Source organism: Choloepus didactylus, chromosome 19 (genome assembly GCF_015220235.1).
Source record: "Choloepus didactylus isolate mChoDid1 chromosome 19, mChoDid1.pri, whole genome shotgun sequence".
In the NCBI taxonomy this organism is placed as follows: domain Eukaryota; kingdom Metazoa; phylum Chordata; class Mammalia; order Pilosa; family Megalonychidae; genus Choloepus; species Choloepus didactylus.
The window spans coordinates 13803103-13819776 of NC_051325.1; the positions used below are offsets into that span (position 1 = coordinate 13803103).

General features: G+C 49.3%; 1 protein-coding gene across 1 annotated transcript in view; it reads left to right on the plus strand.

Moving 5' to 3' along the window:
* RALGAPA2 (Ral GTPase activating protein catalytic subunit alpha 2) overlaps positions 1-6537 on the plus strand; it is a 323126-nt gene extending 316589 nt beyond the window's left edge. The window contains exons 39-40 of the mRNA XM_037811964.1: positions 3263-3301; positions 6221-6537. Coding sequence (XP_037667892.1) covers positions 3263-3267 — 5 coding nt within the window. The 3' untranslated portion in view covers positions 3268-3301; positions 6221-6537. The remainder of the gene's footprint in view (positions 1-3262; positions 3302-6220) is intronic.
* Positions 6538-16674: the final 10137 nt, after the last annotated feature.

The window sequence follows — 16674 nt, forward strand, 5'->3', positions numbered from 1 at the left end:
CCCTCCTTCCTTTCGGTCCAGCTGTCCTCTCTTCCTGCTTCAGAACCAAAGTTGATGCATGAGACCGAGGACCAGAAAGAGGACGCCAAGCCCAGAGCCGGGGCCGGGCCAGGACACAGCCACAGCGGCTGGATTGGAAATACTGGAAGCCATCCTTGGGCCATTTGGAAATGCTAATTAGGCTGGCCAATTCCCACTGGCCTTGGGTTGCCAGTGTTGAGTTGAGTGTGCAGGCTTACCCCAGCCACTGGCTGCACCTGTCCCCTTCCTCAGCCATTCCAAGGGATCTGAATAGCCCAGGCAGCCTCTGATCTCCCGCTCTGCCCGCCTTCCCGCTGGTAGGATATTCAGCGCTCTCCTAAAGCTGGAACCCTGGTCTGCTGTTTCCCTCCCTCATCCATGCCAGCTCTCAAAATCACCCTCTTCCCTAATTATCTTGAACCAGTTAATCATTTTCCACACTGACTGTTCAGTAACAAGGACCCAGGGAGAGACAGCCACTTTCCTTGTCTGTCCCTGCCCAGCATTATCCCTGGTTGGCTGGCCTGGCCAGCTGCCTTCCCTCGGACAGAAGACGCTCGGTTCCAATCCTTGCTCTTTTGCTATCCCAGGGAGGACAGTTGGAGAAAACAAGCCCCAGGAAGAGCCACTAATTCTCCAAACCCTCTGCTAGCAAAGCTGCACAGAGGACAGCAAACCTGCAGCCAGTGCTGCTGTTCTCTGTGTTTTTCCTAAGTCCTTATTAACATCCAGTGTGTCAGGGGAGTCGCACGCGGCCAAAGAGGGGAGTCATTGTTCTCTAAAAGTGACTTCCAGCTACTCCAGGCTCAAGCGCTGTGGCTGAAAATGAATTTGCCATGACTGGGCCCTTGGGCATCTTAGTTAAACCATTAAGGGCTCTCCCCAGACGGGCCTCCCTTCCTGCTCCTAGATGTGCCTGGGGCCAGTCCCCACTGCTACTCGTGTGTGATAATAACTTCGAATTTAGGACACCTATTAACCCTGTAACCCAGTATTTCTCAACCTTTCTTTCAGTATCAGCTCCCCAAAGGAGCCTATGTTTATTTCCCAATTGCCCCCTTCCCCAAACAGCACAGACACACCATGTGTCTCTTTATTGAATCTATTTATTTATGTCTGTGCTTTATACATAAAAAGAGTAAGCTTTCTTTGCCCCTGAGAACCAAATTCATTCCCTTGGGGTGACATACCACCTCCACCCCGTTACAGTGCTGGAGCCTCACCAGAGGTGGGGTGTCGCCCGTTACGTCCTGTGCTGTAAACCCAGCCTAGAACAGTGCCTGGCACATTCCAGGTGCCCAGCTGATGAAAGGATGAATAATAATGCTCCCCACCCCACCCCCAGGCACCCTGCACCCCCTGCGCCCTTCCCACCCCTCGCCTCCAAGCCCAGCACATGCGTCTGGTGCCTTCCACCACTGCCACCCCGCAGGGACTTCTTGGAAGCTGACAGCCTCCTCCTCTGCTCCAGCTCCGGGGCCCCCGCCTCTGGTAGCCCTGCCTGTGTGTCAAGGGCAAGTGACATGGGAGCCCCATGGAATAATTAAGGCAGCCCCCAACTGCCACTGTCCTTGCATCTCCTTAACTCAACCATGGATTGGCAGTTATTGAGACATTCTTTTTGGTCCAGCACACCACACCAGGCTGCGTCTGGGGATGCACTGGGGAGAGGAACAAACCGGTCCTCATCAGCAATTACAAACAAGTCCCCCATTGTTCGCCGTGCCATCTGTTTTCCTGGTTTCCACCAACCGGAGGCCTGTGTGCACAGCACAACCGGGGCTCAGGGGCTGCTGGAGAGTGAGATCAAGGAGCCCCCTCAGAAAGCAACCCTCACTCACACTGGAGAGGGTCAGGAGCAGGGTGCCCTGAGAACGAAGCTTCCCAACCAAGGAAGGGTCATCCAGAGATGCCCTCCATTTGCCGTCTTCCACCAAAGGAAATGGGGTCCCCACAGCACAGTCAATGGGGAGAAAATCAGAAGTGCAGAGAATTACATTATCCAGAGGATCCCCCGGAAAACATCCCGCTTTCTTACCAATCATGAACACCATATGCTGGTGGAGGAAATCAATGTGTAAAGGAGGAGCAGTGTGAACAGTGGTTGGAAATGAAACCAACTGAGAGAGAATGCTACCAAAGCATCCAGGGTCAGCAGTTTATCCTGATATTTGTCACCCTAGATACATTTCTTTTTGGTGGGGGAGATATATTTTCATCAATAGTTTGGAAAATATGTCTTCACAGAAGCCCACCTCTCTTCTGGTGAGCTCCCCCTAAGAGTGTCCCAGGGGTCCTTCTGAGCCACTGTCATCGATACCAGCTATAGTCATTGTGTCAGCCTCAGCAGACGGGTCAGCAGAAAATCCAAGTCCACAAATGTGGCTGTGCAGACAATGGGCCATGTCACTGATAAATGTCCTTTGTCCAGATTTGATGGTGGATGAGTGACATTGGTGCAGGAAAATTCGGGGAGTAGGCATGAAGAACTATTGACTGATGCAGAAAGATTATGCATTTGCTAAGGAAAACCCACATTGGGAGTAGAGTGGATATGGAGGGATGGATGATTTAAAAAACAAAAACTATCCCAAAGGGCAGGAAAGCAAAGATCTCAGTTCGTGGTGATTGCTAAGTCAGTGCTGCTCTGCTGGTGACAGAGTGAGTTTGGGGGCTGCCTTCTCCTCGCAGGACGTGTCCCCCACCCCACACCCCCACACAGCATGCTGTGTGTGCCCTCCCGGGGACCATCACGTTGCAGGTGACAGTGCAACTGAATGAACGCGCAGTGCCCAACTCCAAAGCCTATAAAATGAAACTTGGAGATATGCAAACCTGCACGCTTAGAGGGCCTCACTTATTTCCCAGGTCATCCATTGAATTCCAAATGCTTGTTTGAAAACTCTTCTCTTTGACTGTTTTTTAGACCAAATAAGTCAGGCAATGAGCACCAGCAAAAGGCTCTAACTGTTAGGATCAGCCAGCATGGGCAGGGCTCAGAACAACGTCTAGATCATCCATCACAGGTGTTTTGACGCCTCATATATATAGATGAGACATAAGCAAGTATTTTGTCCTCCCAGGGAGAATTTCCAAGTGGATGTTCAGGATGATCTGCAAGGCTTCCAGAACCCTCCGGGGCTCAGGAGTAAAAGCATTATTAGTGCTGTGTTCATTATCAAGTTGGAGCTATGGGTGGGCCGGGCTTTCATTCATTTGATTTTCTGTTCTTTCCCTTCAGATTAAAAGACGGGAAGGCCTCACTGCCACATTTAGAAAGGTAAGACTGAGGCGCTGGGGATTGGCCCAGCCGCCCTGCTTTGGGGAGGGGGCTGCACATTTCCTAACAGGCCTCCCCATGCTGAAGTGCCCCTCCTCTGCCTCTGCCTTCCCGCCTCCCTCCCCGGGGGTCCCCACCGCAGGTCCGCCCGCCCCCCGGGGCGCCCCGAACTCGCTTTTCTTCTGCCCCCGGGCCCTGGGCGGAATCGGACACCAACACCTGCCAGCCCGGAAAATGTCTTTGTCGCCCGCCCTTTTGTGTGCGGGGCCCGCGGGGGAGCCAGTGGGCGACAGGGCCGCCCCCTTTTTTTTATTGCCCCGCCCCGGGGAGCAGGACCTCGAGATGGGCCGATGAGACGCGGCCTGGGCCGGCCGGGGCCGCCGCCTCCGCGGAGCCTCCCGGGCCTGCACCGGGGGAGGGCGGGCTGCCGAGGGGCGGCTGCACGGAACAGCTGGGGAGGGACAGGCGGACAAAAGCTGGGGGGCGGGGGGCGCAGAGGTCAAGGACCTGGGGGTCCGCTGCCGTCTAGGACCCAGGGGGCGGCCGTCTGCGCGCCAGGGGGGACCCCCGCGCCTCTCCCCTGGCTCTCGGTCCGGGCGTTTCCTCGCTGCTGGCCCCGGACCCTGAAATTCGCACTCAGGGGCTCACGGGCAGGAGGAAGGGAGGCCAATTAATACCGCTGATGGCGAGAGTAATGCGCTCCAAGGAGAAAGCCAGCCAGGGAGCTGTCTCTTACTAACCAGATCGTCCTGCACAGACGCCAGTCGCTTGTCTGTCTCAGGAAATGTGAATGTGTCTGCATTTTCCGGTTTATCCAAAGCACCACCCGGCTCCGGTCAGGAAAGGGCCCTTGAACTTCCAGGCCGGGTGAGCTCTGACCCTCGGGGCTGCTGGCCCTCTTCTTCCTCCCCTCAGCCTCCCCAGGTGGGAGGGGCCCGCCTGCAAAACCCAGGTGTACCTGTCCGCTGTGGGCAGAGCAAACAAGGGCTGTGCAATCCCCTCCCAATAGTGAGGATTTCTTGCAAAAGCATTTATTTGTTCGGACCTGGTTTCCACGCATACCCTGCTCCTGCCACAAAGTGGTGAAGTGGGACTCCAGTGGCCTTGGAGCAGAACCCCAAGCTTCTGTTACACAGAAAAGACCAAGGCCTGGAGCCGGTGCCAGGCAGCCTGCGAGGGGAATTATCGTGTTAGGAAGGCAGCCTTTCTCCCCCGGCGGCCTGCTCACCCCGCACCTGCTGCCACCCCATCAATCGGGGATGTGGGTGCATCGGGGTGCGGCCAGCAGAAAGCTGGGACTGGAGGAATGCAGGGGCACTGGCCCGGGCTTGGACTGGCCCCTTTGCCCACCCCCCGACCTCCCAGGTGGGCCATCAGCTTGATTCTGTCCACGCCATCCTGCATAGCTGCAGGACGTGACGGACACCCTTCCCTTCTAATCCCCCCGGTGGGTAAAATGTTTTTCCTGCTATCTTTGAGCATCACTTTATATCTTCCATTGATTGCTTTTGTTATTTTCTTGCTTCCCTATCCCAATAGACATTGTGGGGAGGGGATGTTCTTCATTTATAAAGTGACATGGAAGTTTAGGGATTTCAAAATGGAATGTTAGCTAGGATACAGTCAGGTTTGTCCCTCCCTGCTGCCCCCACACCCAGGTTAAATGCCACCAGCCAGGAGGGGAGGACGAGGTGCATTTGAGCAGTCCCCTTGTCACAGATGACCGTGGAGCTCCCCCACCTTTGTCAAAAAACAGCCTGATTTTAAAGATGAAAATAGGAGGAGAGAGGCCCAGGACTTTCCCTCTCCCTGCCTGACCTTCCTGGGCCTAGGAGCAGGGAAGAGGCCTAAAGCCTGGCTCTCCAAGCCTGCAAGGGCCAAATTTCAGGTTGCACTAGGGCCGGCTGCCTCCAGAGGCCCAAGCAGGTTAGCAAGGAGGGATTCTGGAGGCTCTTACTAGAAACAGTGAGGCTTGGTCAGAAAATGAAAGAAAGATGCTGTCCGTGAATAAAACAAGTTGCTTAAATTCATTTCAGATGCCGATAATATGATTATTAGCACTATCTCAAAGGCCTACCCCTGGAAATGGAGCCTCCAGGGAGCAAGAGAGAGGCCCTGCTTTCGAGGCTGGCTCCACGCAGAGGTCATGCCGGGAAGCTTTGGGCATTGTACAACAGGGTTTAAAAATATGTTTCTAGAGGAAAAGTGATGCAACGATCTTCTCACTCGTAGAAGTGTCCTGGGGGAGCCCCAGCTCCGCCGGCAACCGTGGTCGGGTATTGCAGCAGGCATATTCTTGCACTCCTCTGAGCCTGCTTACCGCACCCTGGGGACAGGCAGAGGAGCACACACGCAGGTTTTAATTTTATTCCTTTTTCCCTCCAGTGCTAAATAGCTGTATGCTCATCTGGCCTCATTCAGACAAGCAATTTAGGCCTGACCTCTAGTTTTAGGCCCTTTGGGGGATAATTGAGTTGTAGCTCATTGTGTAAAATATCAATATGTAAATACATGGAGGTTCCAAAAACAGATCCACAGAGCTACCCGGGAAGTTAACTGGCTTTTTCATTGGCTCTTCCTCCCTTTTTGTGTAAACAGATGCCTTTTCTCTTCCTTCTTTACTTACGGATTGGACAGTGGAGCTGATTCATTTTTTTTTTTTTTTTTAATTTCATTTTTAAAAGATTCAGTTTCTTCTATGCTGTGGAAAAGCCCTGGCGGGGCAGAACCGTGGTGGGAAGATGATTCACTTGTTGATTCATTCAACAAACACATGGGCAAGCCCTGTGGGGGGGCACCAGACCCCCTTGCTTAGGACACAGTGCCCTCTCGGCTCAGGGCCACAGATCTTCCTTTAAACCTGTTGCACAGAAGCCTCAGCCGCCGTGATGACACGTGCTCTCTCTGCTTCCCTTGCAGGGTCCCAGTGCCCGCCTTCCAGTGCCTCCTGGGGTGGAGATGGGTCAGACCCCCAAGCCCCTTCCCCAAGCCCCCAAACCCAGAGACACCAGGAACCGCCACTGCTCTGCCGATGCCCCCGGCAAGGCTGCCCACGCTCGGATGGCCAAGCCCCAGGAGAACCCGCCTTCCGGATGGTTCCGAGTGAACTTACCAACTAGGCTGCATCATCCTGTATCGAAACCTCACCGACCTTGTGCTTCTAAAGAAGGCAAGAAAAAAGAAGGAAATCCCCTCCTTGCAGGGGCGCAGGCAGGGCTGCCAGGGAGTGCAGGGCTGGGGAGCAGCCTGGGTGGGTGGGAAACAGGGGGCCTGGTCTCAGCACCCAGTGGTTTCCTCTCATTAATACTTCCCAGTGCAATTACACATCGAGGAATTTTCTCTTGTGTTGATTTTGCTAGTTCTTATTAGTTAGGATTCATGGTTCACTCAAAAATTTCATCATCGTAGAAATTGGCTCTCCCCAGGGTCTTTTGCCCAGGAGAAGTTTTACCTCCATTGTTGAGTGTTTTTCCACCTGGTGCCCAGTGGCCACTAACTGGGGAGAGGCCCTACTGACTGTTCCCGACACTCTCCAGGCCCTGGTCGAGGTGCTCCCACCACAGGACACTCAGAGGGTTCTAGAAGACAGGTCCTGTTCCTACAGAAGCTCCTGAAGGGCAAAGACCCATCTAAGGCCCAACACTGCACAGTGCCACATCAGCACAAAAGGCGTAGGCAAGCTGCCGGGGCTGGGCGAGATGGGCACCGCTGGGTGCTGCTGTGCCCCCCAAAGTTCTCCCTGGCATGTTGCTCTCCTGCCTGTTTCCCAAGAGTGGGCCAAGACAGGGGCCTCAGAAGCATTTCTTGTCACACAGAGAGCTTTAGGGAACAGATTCCAAGCAAGGGATTCGATTGTTGCTTTTGACCCATTTGGTTCCAACATCATAGGGCCTGTTAAAAAAAAAAAAAAAAAGAAAGAAAGAAGTGAGACACCCCCACCTTCTGCCAGAGCTTGCTGGGTGGTCCCTGTCTGTCCAGCTTAGAGAGGTCAGTCTGCAGGGCAGGCCCCATCGTCCCTCTCCTTCTCACCTCCGTGCCCACCTCAGAGGCAGGAGCCAAGAAACTCAGTGGAGCCCGTCACCACTGCAGTCTTTTCACAATGCACAGGTTCAGAGGGAGCCCCTCTACAATCTTTTTGTAAACTCGAAACAGAAAAGCAGGGAGGGAAACAAATGCCCACTGTGACGAGGGGCCCAGTTGTGGGAAAGGCCTGCCTGGTGCTGCCCTGGGCCTCTGGGCTCTTGCCGTGTTTGTTTCTTTCAGGCCGCTCTGGCCACCAAGGCCGGGCAGCTGTTCCCGCTGAGGATCCAGGCCTTTCCGTCAGCCACTGCATCGGTTTGCAGGAGATGCGAGCAGGCCCAGGAGGCTGGTGCTGTCTTGGTTCAAATGAGAAAGGGTCGAGAAAGTTACTCCCATCAAAGGGTGGACCTTCAGATGCTAAAGGGAATGGTTTTTCTGCTTTAGAGGGGATTGCTGGGAGGGTTTGAGGCCCAGGTCTACCAGACAGAAGCCGCTTGAGCACTATCTGGTCATAAGAGAATGAGGAACGTTCCTGAGCAGAATTAAGCTTTCATCACTTTGGCCTCAATTTGTGACTTAGGGATTCTGACTGAGGGATTCATGGCAATATAAGGGGTGACCAGAAGTCTGGCATTCTCTGTGGGGTCAGCAAATGCCACACGTCTCCCTGCCCTCACCCACCCGCCATCTTGTTTAATGACGTGGCTGTTTGGTTGGCATGGATTTGCCCTTGTAGCTCAGACAGGAAGCTGTCGCTGTGCTGCTTTGGTTCATATTTACGAGTCCCCAGCCCTCCTCCTGGCAGGAGAGGACACTACATGTTCCCAGGGTCTGGTTTCAGTATCTGGTTGAATCAGCTTTGGGGAAACCATTTTATTTTCAGGCTCTAGAAGCCCCCAGTTGCATGAGCACATTTGCAGAATTCCTGGCTTTAGTGGAAGACATGTTCCAGGATTTGGAAATCATAGTTACCTCCCTGGCACTCCTGCTCCCTGGCTTCTTTCTCCCTCCGTGACCCCATGTGCCTGACCTCAGAGGGAGAAATGTGACCCCAAATGACAGGCAGCAGTTCTGTGCCCGAGCTGTCTGGAGCCTGCTGGAGACTCGAGTGGGAGAGCAGGGAATCCAGCAGTCACGGGTGCATGTCATCACATGGGCTCAGATCGGCTCTGTTATTTGGGGTGGAAAATTGAAATGATCAAGTGGGTTGGTTTTGTTTTTTTTTTTTTTTTTTTCACTTAGAAAAGCAAATATTGTGTTTTTGTGATAAACGCCTTTCAGCAAAATTGCAGAGGGTCTCTCAGCTTGGGGGGACCGACCCCGAGTCCCAGTGCTGACGCCTTACATTTATAGGTCAGCCATCTGCAAACCAAACTGGCCCTAATTGGCCCAAAATGTGATAAGACTCTCCAGCTGCCAGGCAGGGCTGAGCCAGCTCCCGCACTTCTCTGCATGCCATTTTCTACCTAAAGCAAATAGAATGTTCTACAGTCTCAGTGAGTGGGTTTTTGTACTTAAAAAAACTGTAATTCCACAAAAGGGTGACTTTTTAAAAAAATAGCAAAAGCTTAAGTAGACAGAAGCAAGGGCATTTAGCTTAAGTGAACATGTCACAAGTGTCTTTAAATACACGCAGCCGAGGCTGCAGTTCTCAGAGCCACAGATCGACAAGGGTTGATTCATCAGACCCTTCGCCTTACAAAAAAGAGACCATGCAGATCCTTGGAGCAATGCAAAGCCTGTTTCTTGAGCTTCCTCAGGTGTTACAACCTGCTCTTCACTTACTGTCACGTTTGTATGATGTGGAGGTTTGATGAACACTTTCTCACTGTGATGTCTTACGTGTAGCTTTGTTACATTTACATCTGCTGGAGGGGAGCGTCCGCTCTGAAGGGAAATTCAACTTGGAACCACCATCCTTTTAGCTCTCTGAACATCTATGTATGACATGCACATTAAATGAATGTTTTCTTCTGTTTTCAGGTCTACAAGATTTAGTGCATATAAATAAGGAAAAAAGTTTTTTGATAAATACGGTAAATTAAGTACAGCTTGTCATCTGAATTTTGTTTTGCTATCTCTTGTTATTTAATTTTCCTAGTATCCCACATCTCGGTTCATACCAAGGTGGGAGACCTACATGTACGGTCCACCTCTGCAAGCCAGTGTGTGTACCCCACAGCACAACCCGCAGAGGTGGGCCACATCCAAAGAGCACACCCCTGGCTCCAGCTAACCCTCTTTTTTCTCTTTACTTCTGATCTGCCATGATGATTTAATAAAGTGGAAACTGGCACTTCTGTGCTATATGTTTCGGTCGTTTTCATTCTGGTCTGGTAGGAAAATAAATTTGCTCCTGAGGTCTCATTGAAGGTGGTTTGCATTTTTATCAGGCAAAGCAGTTCAAGAGTATTTTTCTCACCCAAGCCAAAAAATGTATTCAAAATGGTAACCAATCCAAGAAACGTCACAGGTGTTTTTATCCCAAATTCACTTCTTGGTTCATTGTGTGGCATGATACGATCCGGTCACAAGAGGATTTGCGCTCAGGCGTCATTGTTCACATATGTGTAAGTTCCTCCATCTCTCCATGTTAAATAGCCGGTCGGTATCCCTGCCACGGTGATGTGCATCAGAGTCCACACTGAGGCAGGCAGCTCGCTTCCGTCTCCCCAGGCCAGGGCCTGGAGTCCTCACGCTGCTGAGGGCCTGGAGTCCCTGCTCCAGGCAGCTCGGGAGGGTTCACCTTTGTGAATGAGGGCAAGACAGAGACGCACCGATGGCTCCTGCCGGGTGGCCGATGCAGTGGTAACGCCTTGCTGGGACTGCCAGGGTCCTGGGTTAGGCCCTCACTCTCGCCCACAGGGACTTGCAGGACATTTGTACATCAAGCTTTGTAAAAATCATCCATTGGCCCATTCGGCAAGCGTTCGTTGAGTCTGTTATTCGCAAAAGGAGTCAAGTAGAGCCTGAATCAACTGACTCTTTAGCTCTGACTGACAGCAAGCACCTGCTTATGGATTTCACCTAGAATGACGCTCCACTCGGGGTTGTAGAGGTTCTGTTGCCCAGAAGCAGTGGTTCCAAGCCAGGCTCCCCATCAGGATCTTTTAGGAAGCTTTGTAAAAGGCAGATTCCAGCCTTACCCTAGATTCTGATTCACCATTTCTGGATTGAGAGCTCAGCGTCAGAATTTTTTAAAGCCACCTAGAGGATTCGGACATGGGGAAAGATTTGGGTTGAGGGCCTGGGGCTCCGGAGCCAGCTGGATTGGCAAAGCTCTCACCAGTTTTAACTCCCCTTCCTCTGTGTATCCAAGAGGAGAGGAAGCATCAGAGCCAACCCCTGGAATAATAGTTATTCCTCTCCAAACCTTTGCCTTAATCATGTTCCAGTCCCTCCCTAATGACCCGCCTTGCAGATGGTGCCCAGCCCCTTCCAGGAAAACGTGTGGATCCTTTTCAGATAGGCCTTCAGGAGAATTCCAGAAAGAATCCAACTTCTCATGGTTCCACAAGGCCCATTGCTATAAACAGTTCTCTCCTGGGCCTTTCTTGGTTGACTGACATCTGCTGGGTGCCAGAATTTAAAGAAAGAATATCGTTAACATAAATTCTGGCCATAGGATAGCTCTCTAAGTACTCCAGAAAAAAGCTGGAGGTATTCTGTTTCTTGAGGTAAATTTTCAGCCAGCTATAAGGCTCAGGTGTCTGTATTTGTTCACTTCTGCCCACAGTTGAGCTAGTATCATGGCCCTGGGTATTTGTGGAAACTAAATCGAGGCCACTTTGATTTATTAAACAGTTATGTCAATGGGAACTATTATCGTTTGCTCTCCCTTCTATAACTGGAAATGGAACACAAAGTAAACTTTATCCCCACGTCCTTGGTTCACTCAGGGAAGGCTGTCCACCGTGGTCCAGGCCCTCCTCCTTACAGGTACTAAAAGCCAGGCCTAAGCACGCTGGCTCCCTGGGTTTTGTGCTGCTCGGAGGTGGCAGTGCCAGGCGGGAGCTGAGCTTCCTGGCTCCCATTTTCTGACAACGCCCCTTGTGGCAGCAGCCACTGTTCTTAACCGAGATGTGGACTGTTTTTGTTAAAAATGTAATTTCCATGTACCTTTTGCCCTCTGTTAAGTTTCCCAAAGCCCAGCCTGAGACTGCCCAAACCCTCCACTCAGACAGACCTGGCATGACACGGACAGGGGCTTCTCAGCATGGGGGAATTTGTTTTCCCAGGAGATGCTGAGCTACTCTCCCCAGTGACAAAGGAAAGAACTCTGGAATTCACCTTTCTCTAGGACGCTGGAAACCATTGGACTGTACATCTCTAGAGAGGAGTGGAAAGAAACTTGCTTCCTAAACTGAGGGCAGAGGTTCCTAGTGTCCCACCCCTTGCAGCTTAAAACACGCCATTCCCCTCAGAAAACACAAGACCAGCCGACAACCCAGCTCTGTGCTCAAAAGGAAGACGGGCATGTAAAAATACTAGTGATGTTCTCTCCACCCCCAACCCGCTCTCTAATATGCCTTCCAAAACAAACAACCAAAAAAAAAAAAAAAAACAGCAGTCAAAAGAGTACTCTTTCTGAGCCATGTAAAATAATTTGCTGGGGTGGGAAATTACCTCTTTCTTTGTTGTTAGAATTTTAACCAAAAAATATCTTTGATAACTAAGTCTCTAATGTCCTCCGTTAAATTGGATAGGGTGAGGGGGTCGAGAGGTTATAGCAAACTGCCATGGTATGGAATATTTGTCTGGAAGATCCTGCCCGTCACAGAAAAAAAAATTGGAGAAATTAGGAAGTCTGCATTTGCATCTTCCTTTCTGCAGAGTATCAAGCAGGAAAAACATCAGTTAGAGTTTCTGGTATTCGCTCTAAGATATTCCTGCCTCAGATATCAGAGGACACTGTTCACATGATCTGAAATTCTATTTAAAACATAATTTTATGAGCTAAAGAATAAATGAATAAATTATCTCTGGGATAAACACCCCCCCCCCTTTTCCTGTGGGTCGAAGTATAATTTTTAATCTCCCACTGGTATGTCCTACCTCACCCTTTGCCAAATGCTTGCAGACTTCCTTTAACAGAATATTTTCTATGAAGAGAACATGCTAACCAGTTCCCACCTTTCTCTGGGGTTCTGCGGGGTCTGAAAATTGGAGCCTGCACCTCACCAAAGTGGGAAAAGGCTTGCCATTAGAAATCCTGAAAGGGTCTTTTTGACTTCAGAAAAAAAGCCAGGCAAAGAAAAGCTCTTTTCCGTGCATACACGGGGACTGCATTATGCTCTTCAGCTGGCAGAGGTGAGCATCTTGGATCAATATTCCCCGAGAGCTGGGCTAAGAGCAGACGGGGGCCCCGCTCTGTGCCACCCCTGCCCCGCCTGGCGCAGCGGCTGCAGCGAACCTCTGGCAAACAGCTTGAACTGGTGAGACTGCACATTAACGGCTCATCTTATCCTTCCTGTAAAAATTGTCACCCCATTTTGTCATCTGCAGTGATGGCTGGTCATGGACCCACTGGAGGCAGCTATTTGTGGCACCTTCCTTCGAGGAAAGGTTGACATCTTCATTTCAGGCCCCAGGAAATGTTTTTCCCTGAAGGAGAGAGTAGAATGCTGGTAGGAAAACTCAGAACAGAAATTTCTCTTAATCAAGGAAGGCTTATTTACTGATCTCATTTGATTTTTTTTTTAAATTCAGTTTTATTGAAATACATTCACATACCATACAATCATCCATGGTATACAATCAACTGTCCACAGTATGATCACATAGTTATGCATTCATCAACACAATCTATCTCTGAACATTTTCCTTACATGAGAAAGAACCAGAACAAGAATAAAAAATAAAAGTGAAAAAAGAACACCCAAACCATCCCTCCATCCCACCCCATTTGTCCTTTAGTTTTTATCCCCATTTTTCTACTCATCCATACACTAGATAAAGGGGGTGTGAGCCACAAGGTCTTCATAATCACACTGTCACCCCTTGTAATCTATATTATTATATAATCGTCTTCAGGAGTCCAGACTGCTGGGTTGGAGTTTGGTAGTTTCAGGTATTTACTTCTACATTACAACCTAAGAGGTGTTATCTATATAGTGCATAAGAATGTCCACCAGAGTGACCTCTCAACTCCATTTGAAATCCCTCAGCCACTGAAACTATTTCATCTCATTTTGCATCCCCCTTTTGGTCAGGAAGATACTCTCAGTCCCACGATGCCGGGTCCACATTCATCCCCGGGAGTCATATTCTGCATTGCCAGGAAGATTTGCAGCCCTGGGAGTCGGGTCCCACGTAGGGGGGAGGGCAGCGAGTTCACCTGTCGAGATGGCTCAGCTAGAGAGAGAGAGAGGGCCACATCTGAGCAACAAAGAGGCACTCAGGGGGAGACTCTTAGGCACCATTACACGCAAGTTTAGCCGCTCCTTGATCTCATTTGATTTTAATGAAATAGCCACAGTTGCAGAATTGGACTCTACATCAGCTATTCTATACTTTTTTTCATTTTAAAAACAAAATTTTTAAATTTTATTCCAACCCCCTGATACCAGGCAACTGAATGCTCTTCCACCCCTGTCCCAGGAAAGTGCAGACACACATAAAGATACAGGGCTTTCTTTATTTACAGAAATAGTGTCATACTTAAAAATACACATTATTCTGTAAGTCCTTTTTTTAAAAAACTTTTAAATGTCTCCTTCTAATTTATCCTTTGTAATAGATGTATAATATTTCTTAGTATAGATGTACCTTAATTTACTCAACCTGTCTGGATATTTAGGTCATTTCCAATGCTTCGTTATAACAAATATGCCTGTAATAAACATCATTACACTTATATCCTTACTTACCGGTGCTTTTATTTCTATAAGATAAATTCCAAAAAAACGAAGTTTCTGAATCAGAGAGTGCATGTAATTTTAGCCTTAATAAACTATTTGATCATTTTAGAGTTACCCAAAAAAAAAAAAAAAGTGAAGCTAGGATCCATGTCATCCCATAGATATATAGGGAAATTACCCATCAACTTAAGAAAAAAAAATTTTAAGAGGAATCCAGGCGAAAGGCAGAATTTCAGTCTTGATAAAATGGGGTGTTTACTGACCCAAGCAAGCGAGGCCGCCCATTCAGCATGTGCACCCCCACATGTCCTCTGTTTCTTTTCAATGACAATGTCCTAAAGAATTGCCTGATTTTGAAGAAATTTCTTGAAATACATAAATGCATCAAAACACACCAATAGCCTCATGGATGGAAAATCACACGGGCCTGGGAATCACCTGGTACTGACTCCAAATTCCCACGGCACGCTTCCCAGATGGCCATGGCCACCTCACCGTTCTGACTCTTGTTTCCTCATCTGTGAACTGGGGCAGTAATACAGACTGTGGTCGCCAGCCTCCAAGATGGCTGCCGGTGAGCATCACTTCCAGTGCTCACACCTTATGTGGCCTCTTCCACACCCATTCAGGGATGGCCTGTGTGGCCGTCAGAACATGACAAAAGTGATGATGTGTGTCTTCCAAGGGTCCATAAAGGTTCTGTTATGGCTTCTTGGAACGCCCACCGTGGAGAAAGTCAGCCACCATGCTGTGAGGACACTCAGGCATTGCTGAGAAGACCATAGCCAGAAAGGGAGCCATCTTGGATGTGGGTCTTCCCACTCTAAACCCAGCTGACATCTGACTGTAATTTCACAAGAGATCCCAAGCCAGAACCACCCAGCCAGGCCGCTGCTGGACTCCTGACCCACAGAAACAATGAGGTATAATAAAAGGCTGTTGTTGCTTCAAGTGACTACATTTTGGGGGTGATTTGTTGTTACAGAGTCATAGTAACTGGAACTTTGACCCCATGATGGTTTTGGAGGTGAGACAAAGACAAGGTACAGAAGGCTCTGACATGCAACAGTACATGCTAATAGTGATTGGAATTACATGATGGGTGAGGTGATTTCAAACCCTTTTCCTCTGGACCCACAGCCACATCATTTCATGGGAAGAGTCTGCTCCTGGGAGCCAAAAACCTGGCTTCTGATCTGTCTTTGTCTCACAGGAGCCTTGTGGTCTAAGCTCATAAACATCACTCGACATTCACAGGTGTTGCCCTCATCTACTGATTAGTGAATCGTAATGCTCCCACGTGATGTTAAAGCCAAATAGAAAAATGCATGTGCAAGCGTATCTGGTGTTTGATGCTGGCTGTTGACTGAGATCTCAGCTTGAACTAGCAGGGAAACACCCTCATGCAGCCACCATGCACAGCTTGGGCTTCCCCACAGCATGGAAACCCAACAGCGACCCAGACAGAAGCTGCCTGTCTAACTTCATTTTAGGAGTCAGACAGTGTTACTTGCACTGTGTTTTCTTCATGGAAACAGTCACAAAGTCCTACCCAATTTCAAGGGGAGGGCACAGACTCCACCTCTCAATGGGAGGAGTGTAGAGAAATTTGTGGAAATGTTTTAAAACCTGCACCAAGTGGCACTGGTATCACATAAAGTTTAAGATCAGTTTTCTCTCACATCCTGTGGAGGGATCCGATGGATACAAAGGAACTCAAATCACAATGATGATAAGGAGTGAGCACTTATGAGCAAATGACCTGAATAACTCATTTAACCTCAACCCTGGGAGGTACTTTGTTGCAGACAGCAGAATTCACTTTAGCTGAAGTAGATAATTTCTGGGCTACCTCACAGACTGATTAGAGTGTGAGGGTGACCTGACTTCTCACTGTTGTGTAAGGATCTAAAAACCTGCTCTGGTTTGCTAAAGCTGCCATTAAGCAAAATACCAGAAATGGATTGGCTTTTATAAAGGGGAATTGTTAGATTACAAAATTACATTTCTAAGACCTTAGAAGTGTCCAAACTAAGGCATCAACAAGAGGATACCTTCAGTGAAGAACAGCCAATGGCATCTAGAACACTTCTGTCAGCTGGGAAGTCACATGGCTGGCGTCTGCTGGTCCTTTGTTCCTGGGTTCTGGTTTCAAAATGGCTTTTTCCAAAATTTCTCTGGGTTTCTGTGTCTCAGCTCTTCTCTCTCAGCCTCTGTGCATCCATGCTTGTTCTCCCAGGGTGCTTCTCTTTAGGCATCTAGGGGTCCTCTCTTAGCTTCTTTGGGGCAAACTCTGGGCTTCATCTCTTAGCTTCTCTCCAAAATGTCTCTCTCAGCTTCTCTGAGCTCCTTCTCTCTGAGTTCTCTTAAAGGACCCTAGTACGTTAATCAAGACTCACCCTGAATGGGCGGGTTCACATAATTTCATTTAATCAAAATAATTAAAGGAAATAATTTAATCAAAGGGTCTCACCTATAGTTGGATGGGTAACA